The sequence below is a fragment of the Tinamus guttatus genome, unplaced genomic scaffold, assembly GCF_059628265.1.
Source record: "Tinamus guttatus ecotype Peru unplaced genomic scaffold, ASM5962826v1 Tinamus_guttatus_pri_ptg000287l, whole genome shotgun sequence".
In the NCBI taxonomy this organism is placed as follows: Eukaryota; Metazoa; Chordata; class Aves; order Tinamiformes; family Tinamidae; genus Tinamus; species Tinamus guttatus.
Genome location: NW_028288821.1, coordinates 13,181,931 through 13,205,583, shown reverse-complemented (window position 1 = coordinate 13,205,583; position 23,653 = coordinate 13,181,931). Strand labels below are relative to the sequence as shown.

The window sequence follows — 23,653 nt, the reverse complement described above, 5'->3', positions numbered from 1 at the left end:
GGCTGCGGGAGCTGCTGAGCACTCCCTGCTCTGCAGCCGGAGCCAGCCCAGGGCCCTGTACCCAGCAGCTTGCCAAATTGCAAGGGGCAGGGAGGGCACTTACATTTTTTTTTTTCCCATTTAAGACAACTTAACTAACCTGTAAACAACTGCTCTTCCTGCCCCGTGCAGCCAGCTGGGAGGTGATGTCAGCCGGGCCCAAGCCCTCCCATCCTGGCAGCCCGCCTGGACGTGCTTAAAGACACAGCCAGGCTGATTAACGAGCCGCGGCAGGCACTAATGAGCGCAGCCCCTTCCCTGGGCAGCCAGACACCCGCTGAGCTGGTCTGAGCCAGACCCTGGGCACCTTCCCCTGGCTCCGGTGGCGAGGCGCACGGGGCCTGGCCCTGGTGGCTCTGCGACCGCGCGGCCTCCGAGCGCTTCACACTGAGCACCGGCAGCTTTTGCCTCCCGGGGCTCCTGGCTTGTCTCAGGCCACGGACACGCAGTAACGCCAGAAATAGAAATCGGAGGCGTGCTGCAAGCAGCAGGCCATGCGCTCTCCTGGAAGGCCTCCAGGATGAGGCTCTCCTGCCAGTCCTAGGAGCTTTTCTCTCCTTTTCCACAGAGGGACATTATTGTTTGTAGCAAAACACTGTGCAGGCTGTGGCTGTGCACAAGGGCTGCTTTGTGCTGGGGCTTGCACGCACAGCACAAGGACAGCGGGCACTGTCCAAAAGTCTGTGTGGAGGTGGCACCTCCAGAGCTGCAGCTCCTGCTGTGTGGTCCCCAGGGAGCCTCTCACCTCTGCGAGGCATCTCCATGCATTTGTGATCCCACAGGATCAACCAGGGAGGTATGAGCTGCGCACATGCCACACTGGCAGCCAAGAGACTAGCCTGCAAGAGGAGAGATGGGACAGCAAGAGCGAGGAGCCACACGTTTCACCAGGGCCCTCTCCTGCCCCGATCACAAAGGCGATCACAAAAGTTTGCGGCGGCAGGGACGCAGGAGCCCAGCTCCGTGCCGGCAGGAGGGAGGGCAGGCTGCAGCCGTGCAGGCGCAGAGCCGAGCCACAGCTAAGCTCGGCAGCCTTTCGGGGAGTCTGTGGCAATAAATGATCCGTTTGGGATGAACAACAGTTTTAAACACTTCTGAATGGGGACGGAGTCCAAGGCCTGACCATGAAATCCGATTTTGAAAGAGCTTTAAATAAATCCCACACTGCCCTAGTCTTGCTATTTAAAGGGGATTATTGAAGAGGCTTAGGAGCATATAAGGGGTACATCAACCACAACTTGGGCACCCAAATCCCTGCAAAGACTTTAGGAAATGCGTCCACACCTCATTTACCGGTCAGGGCTCACAATTCCCAATGGCCTCCCAACTCTCACCACATGCCTGGGACGCTCCTCTTGGATGGGGGCCCTGGAGGCTTCGTTCGACCTTTGTTTGGCACACGCAGGTCCACAGCTGGACCCCTCTTGCAGTTCACTGCACTGCAGCTGTACGGGTGTCGTCACCTGCAGCTGCCTTTGGGACCTGCAGCCTCCAGCCCACAGCGGAGCTGCAGCCCGGCACCCACACAAAACACCAGCCCAGCTAAGCCCAGGAGACATCCCCAGTCCCAGGAGCCCAGAAAAGAGGCACCCCGCGCCACCCAGACAGTGAGGGTTTTTTAATAAATATCTTCTTGCACAGAAATATACCAAGTTTTACAGAATACAAACTGCAGGGATAATGGCTGAGCTTCAAAGATAGAGGATCCAAGAGAGCCCTTCTGTCTCCCTCTGGTCTTCTCCGGTCATCGTCAGGTCTCTGCATGACCTCCATTTACTAAGGCCAAGAGGCGAAGTAAAGGCCCAAGAGGAGGCTCGCGAAGCGCCAGCAGCCACAGACCTTGCTCCCCAGGCCTTGCCCCGGCAGTGCTGCATGGGCTGCGCCCGGGCCCTGGGCCTGTGGAGCTGCTGCGAGCGCCGTGCTGGGACCACCAGGTGCAGTGGTGCAGGGCCACGGGCAGCCTGCAGGCACGTAACATCCCCTCGGTGCTGGTGGTGAACTGCGAGGGCTGCCGGGCTGGGTGCTCCCGCGCTAGCCTAGGCCGGGGGCCCTGAGCAGCACCTCCTTTTTAGCCCATTACACAGTTCTGGGAAAGGATAGGCCTCTCTCGGACCTTGCCAGTGGCTGTCCTCCCTTAGCTCCAGGGCAGGGGATGTGTCTTGCCCAGCAAAGCCCTGCCCTTCCTCCGCAACCACCCAGCAGCCAGAGGCACCGCAGCCTGGCCCTGCTCCCACCCCGTGGTGTCCCTGGCTGCCAGGCCTGGGGCCTCTTGTCATCGGTCAGCTCTCACCTGGGTGACCATTTCCTCGGGCAGCTCTGTTTTTGTGTCTCTTCTCTCCCTCGTTTTGCTGCTTTCCAGGCTTGTGGGAATCTCTTTGTTTCTCTCTGCCTTGTTCCTTTGTCCTCCAAAGGCTGGGAAATAAGGGAAAGGCCTCTGGGGTGGCCAAAAGGAGATGGGAGCGGTGGGGAGGCCCAATCCCCCCCTTGGGCCCTCAGTGATCGCAGTGGGGCTGACCCCAAGCCAAGGGCTCGTGCCCCAGTCCAGGGCTCACACCTCTCAGGAACAGGATTGAAATAAGGGGAAGGGGAAAAATTTACACAGCTCAGAGCAGCCCCTATATATAAACCCTTTACCTCCTTGCAGTTGGAGAGATAAAAGTCACAGGGAGAGGTGCTTTGGGCTCAGGCTCAGGAGTTGCAGACCTTGTGGTTAATGGGTCTGTTGTGTGCACACCTGGCCTTGCTTTGCCCCATTAGCCTGAGCCCCAGCACAATCTGCCATGCTCCCATGCAGCTCTCCCGTGTGCACTATGAGATCTCCCCACATGCTCACAGGTGACTGAGGGATCTCTCAAACCCGTAAGACTAGAAATGTTCCAAACACCCTCACATTCCCCTACACAAGATCTTTTTGGACTGCCCTTCAGTAAGAGGAAACCAAAGGCCTGAGTAGGGTCTGTCCTTACTTATGAGGAACCTGAGGCAGATGTCAGAGCCAGTGAGCTGCAGCCACACCCAGCACGGGGAGGGGCAGAGGGAAAAGGTTGGAGGGGACAGTCCCGCTAGACCAGACCCAGTGCCAGCAGCTTTCCTAGTTGTAATACAGCAGCTGGGTTGGCAGCCAAAGACACTACCTCACCTGCCCAGCGAATGGCCACGGCGACCAAGCCCACCACAGGGTCTTGGAGGACAGCAGGGTTCCACAACCTCCCTTCCCTGCTCTGCGTGATGAAAAGCTTTGAAAAGAGGGCTAGGCAGGACAGAGGTGTGGAGTAGAAGGGGGCATTTTCATTCTCTTCATGCAGAGAGGGTCCATCCACATTCCCCTGTCTGAAGGAGACAGTGAGAGAACAGCTGGGATGGGGGCCTGCACAGGATGGGCCACAAGAGCAGCCTCTACCTGCATCCCACCTCCGGGCAGCCAGCAGGCCAGCTGGCTCCCAGGAGAGGAGTATCCCTGCTGTATAAAGCCAAAGCACCACCTTTGGCTGCAGGTCAGAGAACAACCTTCAAGCCAGCTCCACCACAAACGGCCCTCTGCTCCCGGCACATGCTGGAAGGCTCTTCCCTTGGCACCCTGCAGCAGGAAAGCAGATGCCATCAGGAGAGGACCTGCTGGGAGGCTGTTCCCAAGTGACTTACCTCACGGACACCAGCCTGCTCTCCTTTCAAGAAGGATCTAGATCACAAAACACTTCCCAAGCTGCTTCTCCCTGTTCTCCAAATAAGCAAGATGACCACAGGCAACACAGGGCAGACCAAGCAACCCATTCCCACCTAGCAGATAACTGGCACATGAAGGGGAACTTTCTTCCCTGAATGCAAAGTGTGGACAGTGACTGTCAGAACAGAAAGAAATTCACAGCACCGCTCCTGCACCTCCCAACTCCTAATCACAGCCCTGAGCAGCAAAACAGGGTCTGGTGAGGGCTGAGGTCTCAGCACATTATGAATCAGCTCCAGTCAAATGGGTTATGGAAAGGAGCAATCCCAAAGACCCCTTCTGTCCCAACACCTGTCCCATGGGTGCCTGAGGCCCATGAGCTGGTGTGTGCACCCAGCAGGGCTCCACAGAGCTCCAGGCTGTTTTCATCATGGGAAATGTCATGTCTTTTTGAAGGGAAGGAAATCAAATGCACCATGGGGAGACCCCCGCGTTGAGCCAGTAACAAGCTGCCACTTTGCTCTGGCTACTACAGCACTTACGTGTGTGGAGAGCAGGGGGAAGGGGATGCCTGGCTGGACCCCAGAGTCATTCCCGTTCCCATCCCCACCCCACTTTGGGATAGTTGTTTTTGGTAAGGTGGGTAAGGCTATTCTGTGATGGCACCAGCTTGTACGAGTGAGACGGGATGCCGATTGGCACAGGAAGAGGGTCCCAGGCATGGTGAGGGATGGGTGCGGGTGTGAGCGTGAGAGTAAAGTGGCAGGAAGGAGGCATCAGACCCGCTATTTGCCCACAGCAGGGGCAGCGGCCACGATCTCCTCATACTTGGGTGGCGGGTCATTGTAGGAGACGCTGGTCTCTTCCCCACTGCTGCTCTCCGGGTGCCCTGTCACCTCCTCGTAGGAAGGCGGAGGGGTGGCACTGGACAGTCTGGAGAGGACAGAGACTGAATGCTCTGGCGGGTAGAGGGTGCCATCTTGCTGGGGAGGGCCCCCTGCTCTGCCATCTCCAACCACCCGGTTGCTCGCCTCTCGCTGATACTGCGTTTCCCCTTGGCTCTGTGACCGTTCCCGGTACACCATGACCCTGGGGAGGCTGCGCCCCGTTCGGCTGGCCAAGTAGCGGTTCTGGGCATAGGAAGGACGGTGGCGGGTGGCCTTTTGAAGCTGGCACCTCCAGATGATGAAGAGGGCGATGACTATCAAAAGAGCCACTCCCAAGAGCGGGACCACCACGTACATAGCGTCTGAATGCTCTGTGCTGTGTCCAGGGTCCTTGACCGAGTAGACAGAGTTGGTGTAGCCTTTCCAGAACTCCATCTGTGGAAGAAACAGAGAAGCAACCATCGTGTGCTTGCCCGTGAGACAAGCACCACCTACCACCAGCGCCAGTGACAAACACTGCCATATCAGGACCCACAAAGGAAGCAGAGTCATTTGGCTGTTCCCTACCACCCTTCAATAATTCTGCCAATATCTGTAGCAACCAGCACAAAATATCATATGAACACACCTCCACAGCGGCGAACAGCGCTCATGCCATGGAGACAGCAGTTTGGCTAATACCAGCCCCAGTCTGGAGAACTGGGGACAGCAGTTCCTGGGGACAGGAATGTCTTACATGTGCCGTTTGGGTGCCAACTTGACCTGTAGCTGTAAGCAGGGTGCCCTGATGCTGGCAAAGCTGAAGGCATTGCCTGGAAAGGGAAGCAAGGCCACGGCATGCTGTCTTCAGAAGAAGAGCACAGGAAAGACCATTCCCTCCTGTGCTTTTCTCCTGTGCCCCAGCTTGCTAAGTTGCAAGTGCTTCACACTTCCATTGGGGAGTGGGTTGGGACACACCTACCGTCTTCTCTTTGTTCTCGAACACTTCCTTGACCTCCTCATAACTGCAGACCTCCTCGATGCACTCCCGCTCAATGGTGCCCTGTCGTATCTCCTCCAGGAAGCCATTGGCTCGGGGAAAACGCTTCAGGAGCGAGTGGGCATTCCTGGCCCCAAGGAACACTGCAACACACAAAGCAGAGAGATGCTGAACAGAGACAATCTGGTGCTCACCTGTGCCCAGTCACGCTTTCCCCAACAGAATTTTGGTTACACAGACTAGGAATAGGCACCAAAGACAGCAAATAGCCGAGGGTTGCAATTCACCCAAACTCCCAGCACAGCAAGGAAAGCCCATCAAGGGAGAGCAGGTCCAAAGTGGAACAGGCCTCTTGGGGTCTGCCTGGAGACTCCAAGCGCCAGAAATACCGTTTCGCCAGGCCGGAGATGCTAGAAACATAGGAAATGACAGGTTTGGAGGACACAAGACGACTTCAGAAGAGAGAGAAGGCTCTTACAAGACTTGCTTTCTGCCCTTGACAGGTTTTCAGCCCTCCTTGCTGGAGGGCAACTGAGATCCTGCAGTGCTGGGGTGTGCAGCCAGGCCTATGTACCATGACAGAGGGCCAGCATCGAAGCCAGTGCAGTTTGTCACCTCAGTCAACCAATGCACGGTTTATTGCACAGCATTTCACAGTCCCCCTTCAGGCCCACTCAGTCCCCTCGATGCTGGAGGTGAACAGAGGCACCTCAAAGCAGAAGAGCCAAGATCCGGCAAGGTGCAGCCAGCACCTTGCTGGGACATGGTCATACATGAGTTGATTCAGCGCCAGGGAGGTGCCAGCCTAGGGACAGGAGAGCTCCCAGCAAGGGGACACTGAGCCCCCAGCTCAACAGGCCAGAGCACACGCAGCAGATGAGCTGCTTGCACAGGCTCAAGGAAGCCTTCTAGCATTCTCCAAGGACACAGGCAGAAGAGGCCACCTCCTCAGCCCCTCAAGCACTTAGCATCACCTCCCAGAGTAGCCCAGAGGCCAAGCAGATCTTCAGCAAAGCCGTTAGGAGGGCACAAGGCAGTTGCCCTGGGCCCAGAAGCCAGCCACCAGAGCCAGGACCAAACAATACCACCAATAACTTGGGGATATTGTCTGTCCACCAAATCCTTGTTTCAGGACAAGCAGGTCCTCCTGATCACCATATGAGGAGAACAGACCATGTGCTGGTAACTGGTGTCCAGGCTGGAAGCTGCTTCAGGGTCATGCAAGCTTGTAAAGTCTGCACAGCTCCCAGAGGAACTGGTTGCCTTTCCCCCAGTCCAACAAGCGCAAACACCTCCAAAACACAGGGACCACATAGGGGACCAAGAGTAAAACACAGAAATCGGCCCCAGAAATGTTTTATCAAATGGCTTCACATGTGCGTCCCTATGGGCCTGTGGCATAGAGGCCCTGCAGATGCTCCCAGAGCCAGGCAGGCTCTACCTCGCCCATGCCAGGCAGCGATATTCCACGGCGGAGCATGCAGGCAGGAAGCCACACTGAGCTTTTTAGGGCTTAATCTTCAACTGGATCAACCAGATGAACCAACTCACACTGTGGCAACATCAACAGATTCAGGATGAGGCAGCAAAGGGACAACTGGACTTCCCTCTTAGACCAGCTTAGCTGTGATGCTAAAAATGCTCCTTCAGTAAGGAGCTTGGTAAAGGATCAAACATATCAGTAAAAAGTTACTTCTGTTATTAGGAGCTTTTTAAACAGACTGTGACAGGTTTATTTCTGCTTAACTTGAAATTACCCAGCTCCTAACACAATACAGCAAAGCCTTTCTGAGAATATGTGCAAATGCAAAGGCAGGGACAAGGCCGAGGCCGTAAGCAGCTACTGCAGACGACGCCATCCTCTGCGCAGAGGCTTTTTTTGGTGCTGCGTGGGAATGTTTTTCCCCTGTGATTTATTAATGGCTTGCTTCCGAGAGAGAGTCTGTGGAGGGCTGAGCCACTGAGGTGTGAATGAAGAACAGCATGAATGATGTGAGTCAGAGACTTTCCCTCAGAACTGACTTTATTATGCAAACCCTTTTTTTCTTTTTTAAACATAGGCAAATGAAAAAAGAAGTGTTTTCAAAAGGCACAGAAGGTGTCTCAAAAAAAAAAAAAAAGTATTTGCGAGAAGCAAAGGAGGTGCCTCACAGGAAGGTAGTGATCAGCTTGCCTCAGCTTTCCCAGTTGAGCAGGGCTGCAACAGCTTGACAAGGAATGGGTTTTCAGGCCATCTCTTGAGCCTTTCCTGAAGAGATTCCACAAAAATACCATCTGCAAATGGTATCACAGATATTCTGCAAATATCTGTCACTGGAGAAGGCTGTCCTCCACTCCTTTGCCTTCATCAGGCTGCGGTATCAGCTCTCCTCTCCTCAGTGCTTCAGCCTGAGCCTCTTGCCAGCTCCCTCGGTACATCTTGGAGCACCGGGTAAGGCTGCACGTCATAGGGTTTTCCATCCCTGCAGGTACCAGTCACTTGTCCCATTCCCTTCTTTGCCATGTTGAAGTGGCCACTGCGATGGGAGATAAAAACAGGCACATATCAAGAGCAACGTACCAACTGAGAGCATATTGGGAGAGAGGTTTGTGCCTCTCCCCACACCCAACCTCCCGTGGGGATCTAGAAGTGCTAGGACAGTAGGCAACTAAGCTACCCTCTTCCTTCCTCCCCTCTTCCGCATGGAGAGAAAGTGCGGAGTTCTCACCTGCCTGTGGAGCAGAGAAGGAACCTCAATGACCTTAGTAACCAAGAGCTTTGCAAACTCCTGTCTCCTGACGGGCACCCTCAATGCACAGGAGGGCAGCTGCGCAGGAGCAAGTACTGTCCTCAGACCAGCGGGCAGAGGAGAGTCTTCCCACAGCCCAGCCGTGACTCCTTGTGCCTCTCCAAATCTCCCTGACCAGCTAGAGCACTGGAAAGGTGTGCAGGAAAGGTCAGAGCTTTAGGCAGGAGGAACAAGAACCAAGCTCTGGGTTCACTGCCATACTTGTTACATTTGCTAAGATGCTGCTGGCCCCTGGTGGCAGGGCCACCCCACAGCTGTTCTGCTGGCATCCAAAAACACTCCAAGGGCCTCTTCTCATCAGAGTGACATCCAACTGTGTCTGGAAAGAGGCAGCCAGGGCTCCAAGGCAGGCGCTGTGGGAGAGCAGGAGTGGGTGACCATGATAGCCAAAGGGACAGCTCAATGGCCCAAAGGACTGCACTACGTGGGGCAACTCCCACAGGTAGCAAGGTATGCTGAGCAGTTGCCAGAGAGCAAAGCTCCAGGAGGGAGAAAATGCAGCAGCGGGAGACCTAGGGACCTAGCAGCTCCATTAACAGAGGATTAAAATTGTGTTTTAAAAACATTAATTTGTGTCAGAGTCTCAAACAGCCTCATCTGAAGACCCCTGCTTCCTCCCCGAGGTGGCACAGCACGAATGATAGAAGAACACGTACCTGTTGCCCCTTGAGTGCTCCTCCTGCCCAGCATGCCTCTTGCCTCCGCCTTCACAGCCAGCTCCGGTGATATCCCAAGCAGATTCGGAGATCCCAGATCTATAGTACCTCCCTGTCCTGCTCACCATCCTCCAGGCAGTTGAGAACCACCATCTTCCTTGCGTTCCCATCACACAGCTGCGTGCAGCCGCCGTGCCGGCTGCCCAGGAGAGCGAGGAGGGAAGGTTCAGTCCAGCTCTTTACAGACCACACACCACTTTCCACCCTGCTCCCTTGCACCTCAGCCCAGCTTTAGCCAGGCCAGTCCCAAGCGGCCAGCTGCCAGGCCCTTGCTCAGGTGCCAGGAACCAGAGCTGTTACGCAGCAACATAGAGCCCGAGCGAGCACTGGGAGCTGTACACACCACAGGACAGCCTGGCCCTGGGCTAGGAATTGCATTGGATGCAGCTCCTTGGCCATCTCCATGAGGAACACTGTTGTTAGTTAGGAAGTCCCTGAGCAGAGCGACAACCCCCGCAGCGGGGCCAGTCCAAAGAGCTCAGGGAGCCACGCTTTGCACAAGGCTCATACAAAGAAACACTGCCACATACGGGGAGTCCTGGAGAGGTCAGTGCTTCAGCACCACCTCTCACTTCCACTTTGCACAGGGGAGAGAGAAGCACAAGCCCAGCTGGATCCCACACCTTGTCCAAGGACAGCAGCCACTGGCATCTGCCCCCATGGAGAATAAAGACCCCACTCCCCCCAGAAAGCACAGACCCAGGTGCCCCTTCCTCCAGAGGCGGCTGCAAAACACTCCCCTTCTCCCGTGTGGCACCACTGCCACCTCTCTGCCTTCAGTGGGGACACTTACTTGCCATGCTGCCTCACTCGGCCACTGTGGGCTCCCACCTACCTGCAGGGAAGAAAATAGAAGAGTCACCGAGAGCTCACACCTCAGCCCAGCAGCCCCTGAAGCCCAGGCCCTCCAACACGCAGGCTCCAAACCATGCAGAAAGCAGGGTGCTGCCTGGTGCACCCATGGCTGTTCTCTGGCAAGCGCTACCTTTCCTGAGAGCCAAGGACTCCATCCATCTCCCCAGGTTGCCCATGGTACCCACAGCTCTCAGAGAGCAGCCCACATCACAGCGCTCTAAGTTAAAAGCACCTCTCAGCAGGAAGCTGCTTGGACGTGGCCCACGTACACTGAATTTCCAGGCCCGTGCCAGGAGGAGTGCAGAAGTACCCCCAAGGCCCCCGCAGTAGGAGACAGGTTTGTTACAGGAGTACCCTCATGATGCACAGGAAACAGAGATTCAACAAGAGGTTTTGCCATTATTGGCCTTCTGTGGTTCATATTTCCAGACTCCTGCCAAAGCTGCAGTGTCCTCAGGTGAACAACTAGCCAGAAGCCATTTGCTCCTCACTCCCTATCTGCAGCCCACGGAGGAAAGGGGGATAGGAGGGAAAGTCAGGCCAAACTTGCAACCTGCCAAGCACTTCTTCGAGGCCACAGAAAGTACCAGCTTCTCTAAGAGACAGAAACTCCAACACAACCAACAGGGGACAAAAAGGGAACAAAAGGGAGAGATTTCCCTTCACTGGATTTGGAGACCACTCAAAGAGCCAGTGAGACATCTCGACCCAACAAAGAGATGAACAAGAACAGTGAGCAGGGATGCTGAGCTGAGTGTAGAAGGAGCATGTGGCATCATATCTTTCCTCTGCTTGGCCTGCCCAAGACGTCAAAGTGCCAAGAGACACCCTAACTATAAAGGGAAGAACTGACCAAAGAGAAACCCGGTGTCTCATCAGAAGATCCAGCCTATGTGTCAGAAACTGCAGGGAACAGTCTGCTGCCCTTCCCTCCAAAAGAGGCTGACGGATACAGGTGAAGCAGTCAGCTTGTTTTAGATCCACTTCACACTTCACAGTCACGCTCTCCCTCCTGCAACTCCCACCCACAGTGTGCAGTCAACACGGCCGCACCATCCCCTTCCCCGCTGCTTGGCACACGGTGCACCACGCAGCGTGAAGGAAAGGGCACACACCTCTCCTGAAGACACTTGGCCAAGCCAAGAGCAGCAGCAGTAACACAGGAGCTGCCCACACAACCGAGAAGGCAGTTTTCCTGCTGGAGCAGCACCTTTGCCCTCCAAAAACTAAACTAAGATGCACAGGAATGAAAACTAACTTTTGCAGAGGCAGAGTATCTTCTTCGCTGCTCATAGGAGGATTTTTTAGCTTGTTTTTTGTACTTTGTCTTTTCATCATGCTCTAACACTGAGCTGAACATATGAATAGAAAGTCCCCTTCCCTTTTACACCCACAGATCAGACGCTGGCCAAATACAGCTGCCCTCACCTTCACAGGGCACCTGTGACAAAAGTCAAAATGGGCACAAAACACAGGTGATAGGACCAAACTCCTACAGGGAATTTACACCGACTGAAGGAGCAAAGGCAGTTAGTAACAGTGGGAACTAAAACACATAATGACCTAAGACCCAAGACTTTGGAGATTCAGTCTCCACCCAAAAGCACTTTAGTTAGCTCAGCTGAAGTGGGGTCAGTGGCAGCATAAGGCCATTCCCGAGGTCAGCAGCATTAGAAGATTGCTTCCAACAAATTAAAAGGGAACAATGCAGGCACACGGAAGGGCTGGAGCACTGTCACCAACACAGGTGATCTCTATCCTCACCAACAGATTGTTTCTGATAAAAACTAGCATTTCTCACTGCAAAACTGAAGTTTCCCACAGCATCTGAGGTTCCTGCACCAAGAATGACAAGAGGCGGAGCAAGCGTGGAGCTGCATGGCGGGCAGCTTCCAGAACCAGCAACACTTTGTGAAACTCAGATGGAAAAACTCGGGCTGGAACTGAAGCAGAAGCAGGGGAGATCAGCAGAGCAATAGAACTGCAGAAATCCAATCGGGCATCTCCTAGACCCCACAGTGCAGGCTAGAAAGGTGTGTGCGCTTTCCTTTGTGTTAGAAATCACAAGCCGCGAGCACTTTACAAGGCCTCCAGGATCCGTGCGCCGCCACTCCCTCCGCACTGTCTCGTTCATCAGCAGAGACTCCCTGACCTGCATCCTCCGTGATCAGCTTTTATTCAGAAAGCAAAGCCTACACAACCCAACGCACTGCATGGAAAATTGCCTTTGTTTCCATAACGTAAACATTTTGTGCCATGGGTTATTACAGGCAGTGACACCACATCCCCCCCATTTGACAGGCAGCAATACTGAGTCACAGAAATAACACTGGGCTTTCAAGATCAGATTTGTCACTGTCACAGGTTCTACAGCCCATATAGTACATTGGGCACAGTGATCAGTTTAGGAAGATTTTTATTTTTAATTTTTTTTTTTCAAAAAAGAGGACTGATGCACACCATATCAGAGCTCAGAGACTGTTTATTCCAGTGCAACAATAAACTAGGTCTACAGAAGCCTAAAAGCATGACAGATGCCAATCTCTGTGTCCATGTGAGAAAGGAGGACATCCCAGATCCTCACTTTATTTCCACAAGCAAATTCCTAAGGGCCTTCATGAGCTCCAGCACCTCCGACGAGCAGGAAAGCAGGCTCACCGCTCGCACTGACAGCACAGGAGTAGCATCCGCTCAGCCCACGGAGCTGGGGGATGCCCGAGGCGGGAGGCCGTGCTCAGCAGCCGCCCGGCGGATCCCGATGCCTCCCGCCGCTGCCCGCCAGGGAAGCGCCGTTCCTTCGCCCGCCTCGCTATAAATACCCGTGGACGGGAGGTTGCCAGGGTAACCGCGAGGAGGGCGAGGATGCTGCAGCCACACATGTGTGTCTCCCCCAGGCTCCCCCCGTTTCCACCCCCGCTCCCATCACCGCTGCCAGCGGAGGAGCCCAAGGTGCTGGTGACACAGGGTGCGTGCACGGCCGCCGCAGCCTGGGGGAGGCAGGAGGAGGAGGAGGAGGAGAATGGGGACTGGGAAGCAGCTCTCGCACGTTTGGGGCGCCTGTACGGGCCGTGACGCCAGGGACACGCCACAGCGTGCGGGGAGGCTGCCGGGTCTGCAGGCGTCACTCGCCCACAGCCGCCCGCAGCCCAGCAAGGTTTTCAGCAATACTTGGGGTTTTCCTTGCCAAGATCTGCACTGAGAAGAGGCTGCACTGGCTCTGCTTGCCAGAGACAGCGAGGGCCAGGGGGTTCCTGGAAGCACCAACCTTCCCAAACACCCTCTGAGCCAACCCCACAGGGACCCCAGGGCAGTCCCAGTGCTCCGGCCGACGCTTCCTTCCTCTGCTCCTCCCCGCGTCTCCCTCCTCCACCTCAGCCCCAATGCTGCCCTGCCTCCATACCCAAGACCCTGCTCTCCCTCCACCCGAGCTCCTTGGGCCATCCCATAGTAGGCTCCACCACTCCCATATTAGCATCCACCACTTATCTTCCCTGATACCTCTTATCACTCCACATACATCCCTAATATGCTCTTCCTATTCTTAAATGAACTTCACCTTCACATCCTCTGCCCCACATCCATGATTCTTCTCTAAGTGCTCCACAACTCCTTTCCGTCCCAGCGCCATGTCCCCGATCACACTGGCACTCCCCCCTAGAGCTTCAGCCCACCGGCCCATCGCGCCCCATGGCTCTTCCCTTGCTGTACCGTGCAGCTCCTGCCCGAGGCACCTCCCGACCCTGCACGTCACCCCGGCAGCCCTCACACCCCATCACTCACAGCGCACCCACAGCTCCCCCATCACCCCACCGCCCTACTCCCCATCGCCCGCCCTGCCATCCACCCCCCACACCTCGGAGCCAGCACGCCGGAGCCCGTGATCCCTGCCCCTTCTCCCTGCAGGCCTCCCTCGTCACCCCACACGTCCTGCTCCCAACACGCCACAACTCTCCCCAAAACCTCACCTCAGACCTCCTGCCCTCACCACCCCCTCGTCACGCAACCCCACGCGAGCACACAAGGCCTCCCCGCCGCCCCCGGCCCGCGCCCGTACCTCATGGCGGCCCCGCTCCCCGCGCCTCGCGCCCAGCCGCGCTGCAGCCGCACCCGCCCGCTCCGCGCGGAGGGGGCCGGGGCGAGGCCGCGCTGCCCCGCCCCCGAGCTCCCCGCTCTGCCAATCGAAGGGGCCACTGCGCGCGCGCACCGCCCCCCCATGCCACTGGCCCAATGGGAGCGCGAGAGGGGGAGCAGGCGGGACAATACGCGCAGCCTCCCAATCCGAGAGAGACTGGTCGAGTCGGAACCCAATAGGAGAATGGGGGGGCCGCGGGAGGTGCTGGGAGTTGTAGTCCTGCCCCCGGGGCCAAGCGGCAGGTGGCATCACCCAGGGCCACCTGGGGGGCGGTGCGCACGGCCCGTTGCTCTGCGCACGGCCCGTTCCATTGCTCCATGCAGGGCGCATTCCGGTGCTCCACACACAACCCGTTGCTCTGCACACGGCCCGTTGCTCTGCACACGTTTATTGCGCTTCTCTGCCGCAAGGCTGGCCCGCTGTGGGCCGCCTCCAGCTGCCCTGCCCAGCCCCGCGCTGCCACGTGCTGCAACAGCGTGTGGCGCTGCTGTTCGCTGCAGTTCCTCTGCCCAGCCCAATCTGTCCCCAGGTGGCCTGATGTGATGTCTCTGGTCACCGTGTGTCCCCAGCCACACGTCCTCTGCTGACCTGTCCTCCCATGCACAGCCCGGCCACCTCCTCCGTCCCCGCACGCTGCATCACAGGACTCCCCTGCCCGCCGGCCGCGGCCATGGGTGCCTCCCCAACGTGGAACGCATCCGCCCCATTGGTGTGCCCAGCTGTGCCACACACGGGGGGTCCCTCACACGGCCTGTGCTGCCTGCTGCAGGGTGCCTGTCTCCATGGAGAGCACGGCCTCGTCTTCCTCCCCGTCTTCAGTGTCGTCATCTTCCTCCTCAGTCTCCTCCTCCTCGCTGTCCGAGTCGTCGTAGAGGCTGAGGGTGGCCTGCACGGGGAAGTTCTGCAGCAGCTTCTCCCCGACACTGTACAGATAGTCAAAGGACTGGGACTTGGGCCAGAGGAGCCTGTGCGGGGAAAGCTGCCTGAGCACCCTGCGCCTGTGGGAGCCATGGGGCCGGCACGGAGCATGGCAGCCCCGCCGCACAGCACGGCACCTACTTCACGGGGTGCTGGAAGACCATCAGCGCCTTGTCGCCCAGCGAGGTGTCCCCGATGCCACCGTGGGGCTGAGCCTGCAGAGACACAGCCTGTACTGGGCACCTGCTGCAGGATCCTGCCACCCACCGGCGGGGGGACAAGTGGCTTCAGGAGGGCGGGTGGTAGCAGGGCTGGGGACCTTCTACACCTGTCCCAGGTCTCACAGACCCCCCACACAGTGGGGGGGGGGAGTGTCCTTGCATCTCCCCTGCCTGCATCGTGTGGCTGCACCCCCCGAGGGAGCCGGTGTCCGGCCCTGCATCCCAGCGGGCCCCGTGCCAGCGTAATCCCGGCACCACGCTCCCAAGCCGCTGCACAGACGCCCGCTAACCCCCTGAGGAATGCCCGTGGCCATGGGGCCCTCCGTGCCCAACACACTGCCCCGGGCACTGCGTGCCGCTCGCTGACCCCGGCCCCTCCTGCGGCTCCTCTGGGTGCAGTCGGGGAGGGCATCTGGGGCAAGAGGGCAGATTTCTGCCTGCCCCAGGCAGGTACCCTGACCCCAGCGGCGGGAGAAGAGGGACCCAGCAGGAAGCATAAGACTCACAGTATCCATCTGCCGCGCAGACACCTCCTCGTGCTGGGGCAGCCAGGGTCTCCAGAGAGGCAGGGCTCTGGAGGAGAGCAGGCTCAGCACGACCACGCGCCCACAGCCCCCCATGCCCATTGCCCCAAGGTCTCCCTCACACCACGACCACAGCTGCCGGTGCCCAATGCCCCAAGGTCTCCCTTACACCACGACCACAGCCCCCCCATGCCCATTGCCCCGAGTTCTCCCCACATACCATGACCGCAGCCCCCTGTGGCCATTGCCCAGAGGTCTCCCAGCACACCGCAACCTCAGTGTCTGCCATACCTTGCCTCTCGCTGCAGCCGCGGCGCCAGGACGGCTGCAGCCACACGGCGCTGGACAGTAGCTTCCATAGGGGCAGACAGAGGCAGTGGCAATGTCCCCTCCAAGGGCAGTGTCCCCTCTGAGGTCGCAGGTTTGTGCAAGAAGGCTTTTATAGCTCTGTCCGGGCTGGTAGTGACTCACAAACTCTTCAGGGCAGTGGTGGGGACATGAGGGGATGGGGGTGCTGAGGAAAGCGGTTCCCCAGGTGTGAAATTTGTCCCAGTTGTGTAAACAGAGGGGCTGGGGGAGGCTGGGAGCAGAGGGCTGCAGTCTGGTGGAAAAGCAAAACACAGAAGGGAAAAGTTGGACACCATTTGTGAGAAAATCCCCAGGGGGGAGCAGGGGAGGGCAGAGACAATTAACGAGGATGATTAAGTGCTCTTGGTAGCCATTTACATAAGGCAGGGGGGATGGGGACGGGATGTGGGAGTGCTGGGGCAGCAGGATGGGCACGCGGGGAACTGTGGGGGCAGCAATAGGACAGCACGAAGGACAGCAACAGGACGGCATGATGGGCAGCGCTGGGACAGTGGAGGCGAGACAGAGCAGGACGCACGGTGGTTATTGGAGGGCAGAACAGCGAGCAAACGATGGATTTTCTCTGCTGAATCCATACAAAACAAAACGCACCAAGCTGGCTTGGCCAGGAACTAGTGTAGGACACCCCCAGTACCGAGTGTCCCCTTGCCCAAGGCAGCAGGAGCTGGAGGTCCTGGGCACATTGCGCCCTTCTGCATTGCACCAGACAGCCCCAGCACCGGCACAGCCGGTCCCTCCTTGGGGCGCTGTGACGCTCACCCGTGGGTGTCCCGAAACGCACAGCACCCGCCCAGCGTCTCAGGCAGCTGGGAAGCGCTCGGCACAACTGGCAGAGGCCTCTACCACAACGTGGGCTTTTCACACCGCAATGTCCCAGCCCAAACTGGCCAGGCAACATCCAGTGCAGAGGAGAGGGTTTGAGGTGGCAGAGCGAACGTCCTCAAGATTAGACATTTGGCCAGGCCCTGAATGGTGGGTTGGGACCTTGGTTCCGGACAGTGCTCCCCTCTCACCATGCAGAGAACGTTGGGCTGTGTCGGGTAGCATGGCACGCGCCAGCGCCATGGGGGGGCTGCGCGCGGTGCGGGGGCCAGGGCGCTGGAGCACCCACACCCAGCGGCTCTGCAGGCGGGGAGCGGGAGGGCCCGGCGCCCCGCAAACCCCCTGCCGCTGCACCGCACCGGGTGGCAGCGAAAAGAGGCTCCCCCCTAGCCCAGCCCGGTCAGCAACTCCCGGAGCTGGGGGTGCTGCAGGCACCTCCCGCTGCCCAGAGCGAGGGGCCACCAGTTTGGGACAGGAAAGGCAGGAAAGTAGCAAATGGTCGCTGCAGAAGCCGCGCTGTGAGCGTCTCCTGTCCAAACGCAGGCCAGGCTGCCTCGGCTCCAAGCGCAATTTGTTGGCAGGGGCCCAGCCTGCCCCTCTCCATCTGCGGCAGCCGCAGCACTGGAGGGGGCCTGGCGTGAGCCCGGCCCTCATTACCGTCCCCATTTGCTCCTCATTTGGGCCAGGAGCCTTGCAATAACAAACCCTGCAGTGGGCAGGCGGCCCTGGGAGGCGTGTGCCGGAGCCTGGGATCGCCGTGCGGGCATGGAGCAGGGCAAGGAGCACAGCTGGAAGTGGGGCTGTCGACTCCCAGCTCCGCGCACCGGTCTTGCCGCAACCTCCTGCACCCCGGTCAGCCCCCACGCTGGGTCCAGGGCATGGTCGGCAGCAGCTCCCCATCCTCAGCTCTTGTCTGCACCAGCTTCTGTGCCTCTGTCCCCAGCCCTGCACAAACCCCCCAGCACCCCAGCCTGCACCTACTGCATAGGCCATACAAACGCGGGCGTCGCAGCTCCCCAATCCTCCCCGACCCCGAAAGGGTGTAGTTCTGCTCCACGATAAGCCCCTGATCCAGGCTGATTTGTGCATGGATTTTGCAAAGCCGCAGCCGCCAGTTCGCAGCCCTTTATCCCTCCGGGCCGGGCCCCTTGCACTGCCCCCGGAGGCAGTTTCCCCTGGTCCCGTAGGACCCATGTCCGCAGTCCGAGCGCCCCGTGGCCACGCACAGCCCAGCTCCCCGTCTCTGCCCGCTGCCGTAAGTAGCGCACAGCCCTGCGCGCTTCCTGCACACGCGCCCCCGTAGCAGCACCCACAGGATGGGGCAGGAGGGCCCAGGTCCTGGCTAGAGGGGAAAAAGCGTTGGGGAATTTTGGTGCCAAATGATTGAGGAGCCGAAGCAGGGGAAGGGCCGGGTGCTGCACCTCAACTGGGAGCTTTCCCAGGAGCGAGGTCATCAGCCCGGTGGTATCAGCGTTAACCCCGTCCGGTTTCGCAAGACGCCGTGGGATGGGAGATTTTCAAACAAGGTGAAGGGAAAAACAAACCTCCCTGTTTGGCAGCGCACGCCAAAGCCCAGGGCATGCAGAGGCAGCAGCACCCAGGCGCGTAGAGGAGGGAGCGGCCACATAGTGCCCGTGAGCTGAGCCCATCGTGTGCCAAGAGCAGGTCAACAAGCCCCATGTCACCCCGCTTGGCCCGGCGCTCCTGGGAAGCAGCCCATGAGTCGCCCCAAGGCACCATAGCAAGCGCCTGGCGCTGACATAACTGTCCTCCATGAAGCTGCAGGCTTTCCTGGGGACACGGCTGTCACTGCCACCTGCCTCCCCCCAGCACCATCCCCAGAGCACACGCGGGGCAGCGGCCACACTTCCCTCCCGGCCCGATCCCCTGCAGCTTGTGGGGAGGCTGAATGGCAGCACAAGGGGAGCCCAGCACAGGGATGGGGACCGGGACCAAGCCTCGTCCTGCAGCTCTCCAGGAGAGCCTGAGAGCCACCCCCCGCCCCCCCAAACCGCCTCCCTCACACACAACACGCAGCAGCAATTCCAGCTTCCTTGCAAACGGCAGTAGCGGGAAACACGAGGTTAGGTGGATTCCCAAAAGCAGATGGATGAACTTGTAACGGCAGAGGAGCACGTCCACGAAATGTCGAGCCTCCACAGGCGGATGCTGGCGGTCCCTCTCGCAGGACAGCCGGCTGCACGGGGAGGGCAGCGGGTGCCTCTGCTCCGTGGGGACTGCGGCGTTGCCCTAACAGGGCTGCTGGAGCCCATCCAGCGCCCGGTGGCAACCCAGTGCACAGAGGGCTCCGTGGCCATGCGGGCAGCGCCACTCAACTTCAGAGGCAGAGCTGGGGAGATAGCAGAGGTGAAAGGGCGGTTGGCTCTTCTGCGGAGGCCCAGGTCAATCGTTAATCGGGGAGGGATTGCTTTTCACTCTTCCAGGTAACCTCTCCTCCCCCCGGCTCCCACCCACACACCACTGCCTGCACAAAACCAGCGTGCCCGGGAGCGGGGTGGAGAGGAGCCGCCAGGCAGGCCATGGGGAGGTAGGAGAGCTGCCAGCAAGCCGGGTGAGAGGCGGCAGCACGGCAGGCACAGCGAGGTGACACACGCGCGCAGACATGGTCTCCACAGGGCTGCAGCTGGTGGGCTACACCGTGGCCTTCATGGGCTACGTCGGCACGCTGACGACCACGCTGCTGCCCAGCTGGAAAATCAGCTCCTACATCGGCTCCAGCATCGTGACAGCCGTGGGCTTCACCAAGGGGCTGTGGATGGAGTGCGCCACATACAGCACCGGCATCACTCAGTGCGACATCTACAGCTCCCTCCTCAACCTGCCCGTGGACGTGCAGGCGGCGCAGGCACTGATGGTGAGCTCCAGCGCGGTCTCCTCCCTCGCCTGCCTCATTGCCGTCATGGGCATGAGGTGCACCATCTTCATGCAGGGCTCGCCAGCCAAGGACAGGGTGGCTGTGATGGGTGGCGTGGTCTTTGTGCTCGGGGGCCTGCTCTGCTTCATCCCCGTGGTCTGGAACATCCACGTGGTGCTGCGGGATTTCTACAACCCTCTGCTCCCCGACAGCACCAAGTACGAGCTGGGCGAGGCGCTCTACCTGGGCATCATCTCTTCCCTGCTCTCCCTCATCGGTGGCTTCATCCTCTGCGCTTCCTGCCCTCCCCGGGACTCGCCAGACACTTATGACAGCACCCACCAGCCCAGGCTGCTGGCAGGCAAGAGCCCCCAGCCCTCCATCAGCCACACACAGAAGACCAAGAGCGATTTCAACTCCTACAAACTGACGGGATATGTGTAGAGGGACCCCACTGCTGCTGGCGGCAAGGTGGGAACCCAGCCAGCACATGCCCTGGCTCTGCAAAACCTCCAGGCTGGTGCAGAGGGTGGCCGGCAAGAGGAGAGACTGCAGCGGAATCTCTTGGGCTCAGCCCTCTCACTCGCACACGTGTTCTTGGCTCAGGGGGTCTAATTTGCTCTCCCCGACGTTCCCCCAAGAGCCTTGTGACTGTTTAGAGATCCCAACTGATTACCCAAGCTGGTGAAGGACCCCAAATTTGACTATTGTTACCTGCATGGCCCAGCACTATCAGTGTGCAGGGAGCAGCCCGCAGGAGCCTGGACGGTGCAAAAGCAGCGATGCCACAAGCCGGGCACAGGCGGCCGTGCCGCAAGAGCAGCCCGGCTGGCGTGCTGGCCTCACACCACCTCCACGGGGAGCCCCACGCTGACGCACTGCGTGGGGTCGAGCGGAGGCACCATGGGGTAGTCAGGTGACGGCACGCCACACGTCAGGAGTCACCGTTGCAGCGTGGAGTGCTAATCTCAACCAAGTGTTGCAATAAACTGGTGTTTCTAGCTGGGCTGCGTGTGAGCTCCCTCCAGCACAGAGCACTGGCAGCCCTGCGCTGCGGGGGAGCCCAGGGGGAACACTGCAGAGGCATGGGCCGGCTGTGCGCCCACGCGCCAGCCCCTGCTCCACTGGGCCACGGCAGCCCGCAGGCGCTGGAGAAGGGCAGGGAGCAGAGTGAGGAGATCTGATTTGGTCCTCCCTATGCACTGGGTGGGCACATGGGGCAGCAAGGTGGTCCTGTCTGCAGGGTCCATGCCCGTGCAGAGGCTGGTGTCACCATGGCCCTGCCCGGGGCCACCTGCCCCAGCACCGTTTCTCACCCAGGCCCCAGAGATGAGGGGCAGCAGTGGGTCTCATGGGGAGGGCCAAGCAAGGAGGGTGGAGGCACTTGGGGAGGCCCTTGCTTTGCCCTGGCTCCCTTGCAGGGAGGCTGCACACACACCTGGGCCAGGGGCAGTTCCTGCCTGGTTGGTTCTGGGAAGCTGCCGCGTGGCTGCAAGCGTGACCATCCCCTATTACCTCCAAAGCACCTGCAAAGACCAGGCAAACTCTACTCCATCCTGCACCCAGAGCTGCCCTCCCTCTAGAAACTGCGACTCCCCTTCACTCAAGCCCTCATCTTCCCCCACGCCATGCTTGAAGGTGCTGGCCACGCGCAGGTGCCACGAGGCCAGGGACATATGCATGCAGGTCTCAATGCTGCACTGGATGTCGAGCCGCCGGTGCCTGTCCCTGCTGCCACGAGTTGGGCACAGGCAGGACACCACACACCCTCCTGGCCTTTATTAGAAACATAAAATAAGAGAAAATGAAACATTACCAAGGGAGCAGCAGGTCCTGCCTGGAAAGGGCTCCTGGCCAGAGTAGAAAGGGGACATGGGATCAGTGAAACTGCCTCCCCTGGCCCCGTGGCAGGCCACGGGTGCTGCAGTGTGAGGGCAGAGGGGAGGCCGCCGTGGAGGGGCAGCCCGTGATGCACCCCACGAGGCAGCAGCGCCCGGAGTGCGTCAGCGAGGACCCTGCTGCCCCCGCGGCCCTGCCCGGCAGCGGCAGCGCCTCAGTCCCTACTGTGGTCCCTCGTAAAGCAATTTAGATTAGGTACTGGAAAGGAGCGCACTGTGTTCGCGCGGGCGTCACTGCTGTCATCATTAACCTTGCACGAGCGAAACGTTCGCCTGCTAATGCTCCTGATAATGGTGTGACTCACGCTTTCTCCCCTCCACAGCGAGGGAGAGGCCATCCCCACAACAACAGAGATGCTCCTGAGCAGAGGCTACAAGGGATTTTGAGGCAAAGAGCGGTCACCCACCTTCCACAGCGGCGGGACGCAGTGCCATGCGGTACCAGGCATCTCTCCTGCGGGGAAGGGCGGCTGGCAGGGCTGGGGCACGAGGCGGACGAGCGCGGCACCGCTGCCGCTTCGCCAGGAGCCAAGGCGCGGCTTCTACCGCGGGCCCTGGCGTCCGCTCAAGTCCTTCAGCATTGAATGTTTTCTTTTTGGCAGATGATGCAGAGAGGAGGCTTGAAAATATTTGGCAGCAGGCATGCCACCTCCGCGTGCCAGGAATGCGGGCGCTCAGCCCTCGCCTCCCACCTGGGCCAAGGGCTGGCGGGGGCGCGGAGCTGGCGGCCACGAGACTTCCCTAACGGAACAAAGGGGCGCCTGAAACTCTGCGTGCAGGGGCTGCTGCTTTGATTAATGCTTTAATTCAAGCATTAGGGAGAAGACGCCCATTCTAAAGTTCCTGTTTTACAAGAGCTGGCACGTATTGCCCACAGAAGAGAGAGGCTGCCGGCAGGACAAGGGGCACGCATCATTAAAGCAAAAAGCTCCCCTACAGGGGAGGCTGGAGGCCAAGGAGAGGCACTGAGTGCACAGCACGGGTTATCCCCACCCTCACCCTGTTTCCTGTTATGGAGATAAACAGGGTCCTTGAGGACAGGTTGGAGGTGGCCCAACCCTGGACTGGAGCCGAGGGGAATCCCAGGCTGCCCCAGAGCTTCCTCCCTCCTGCAGGGCCTCGGCCCCTCTTTGCAGGCTGAACCTCACCAGGACCCAGCTCTCAGGTGGCCGCGCGGAGCCCGGCCCGCGTGAGGGGGCCCAGCAGTACTGGCTGGGTCCCGTGCCGTGGGGAGGCCACGACACCCATCACCCTCCTCGCCGGCACCATGGGCAGGGCTGGCGCCTCTCACCCCAGCGCTTCCCAGCAGAGCCATGGTGGCGTGGGGCTGCAACCAGGACAGGAAGGCCACGCTGGGACACACGGTGGGAAGCAGAGTGGAGCCACCCGCTTGCAGGGCAGCATCCTTGGAGCCAGGGAGTCCTGAGCCCATTCAGGAAGCCCAAGGTCTTGCTCCATTCCCTCCCATGAGGGACCTCCCATGGGGAATGAGTCCTTTGCTGTTCACCTCCTTGTGCTGAATGGTGTCACAGATGAAAAGAGGGGGCAATAAAATATTAACGTGCCCTTATCTTCAAAAGCAATAGAGGCGCTATAAAGTTGCCCAACACACAGAAAACCATAGCTGCACCTGAGCCAGGGGCTGCAACCTTACCATACATCTGCGGGATGGCACGTCACCCGCTCCTGGCACCTATGCCCAAGCTAGAGCGTGTGCTGGTCTCTGAAGCTTTCGCAGACAGCTTGTCCTCTTCCGTTGCCCTCAGCAATCTCTCCAGCTCCTTGCTGCCTCCCTGGCACTGCGGTAGTTTCCTGCTCCCCTGCCTTGCTTCAAGCGAGGGAACACGCGACGCCCGTCTCGCCTGGGAGATGCCGGCTCCCACAGGAGAGGGCGGAAGCTCATCCCTGTCCCCATACGCCTCCCTGGGAGCCATGCGAGGCCAGTGGAGCTCAGCCCTAGAACTC

At 59.1% G+C, this 23,653-nt stretch overlaps 3 protein-coding genes across 3 annotated transcripts; 1 reads left to right on the top strand and 2 right to left on the bottom strand.

The window, feature by feature from the left end:
• Positions 1–4,177: 4,177 nt before the first annotated feature.
• Positions 4,178–5,908, bottom strand: PRRG3 (proline rich and Gla domain 3). The gene is made up of 2 exons (XM_010216791.2): positions 5,552–5,908; positions 4,178–5,025 (listed from the first exon to the last, which is right to left on the bottom strand). The coding sequence occupies exon 2, from the start codon at positions 5,023–5,025 to the stop codon at positions 4,489–4,491; it is 537 nt and encodes a 178-aa protein (XP_010215093.2). The 5' UTR covers positions 5,552–5,908; the 3' UTR covers positions 4,178–4,488.
• An 8,895-nt stretch (positions 5,909–14,803) lies between these two features.
• Positions 14,804–15,826, bottom strand: RIPPLY1 (ripply transcriptional repressor 1). Its single transcript, XM_088527618.1, has 3 exons — positions 15,707–15,826; positions 15,121–15,194; positions 14,804–15,026 (listed from the first exon to the last, which is right to left on the bottom strand). Exons 1-3 carry the CDS (start codon positions 15,824–15,826, stop codon positions 14,804–14,806), a joined length of 417 nt encoding a protein of 138 aa, XP_088383744.1.
• A 3,712-nt stretch (positions 15,827–19,538) lies between these two features.
• CLDN2 (claudin 2) lies at positions 19,539–20,234 on the top strand. The gene has a single exon (XM_010216793.2). It carries the CDS (start codon positions 19,539–19,541, stop codon positions 20,232–20,234), a length of 696 nt encoding a protein of 231 aa, XP_010215095.2.
• The last annotated feature ends 3,419 nt before the right edge of the window (positions 20,235–23,653 follow it).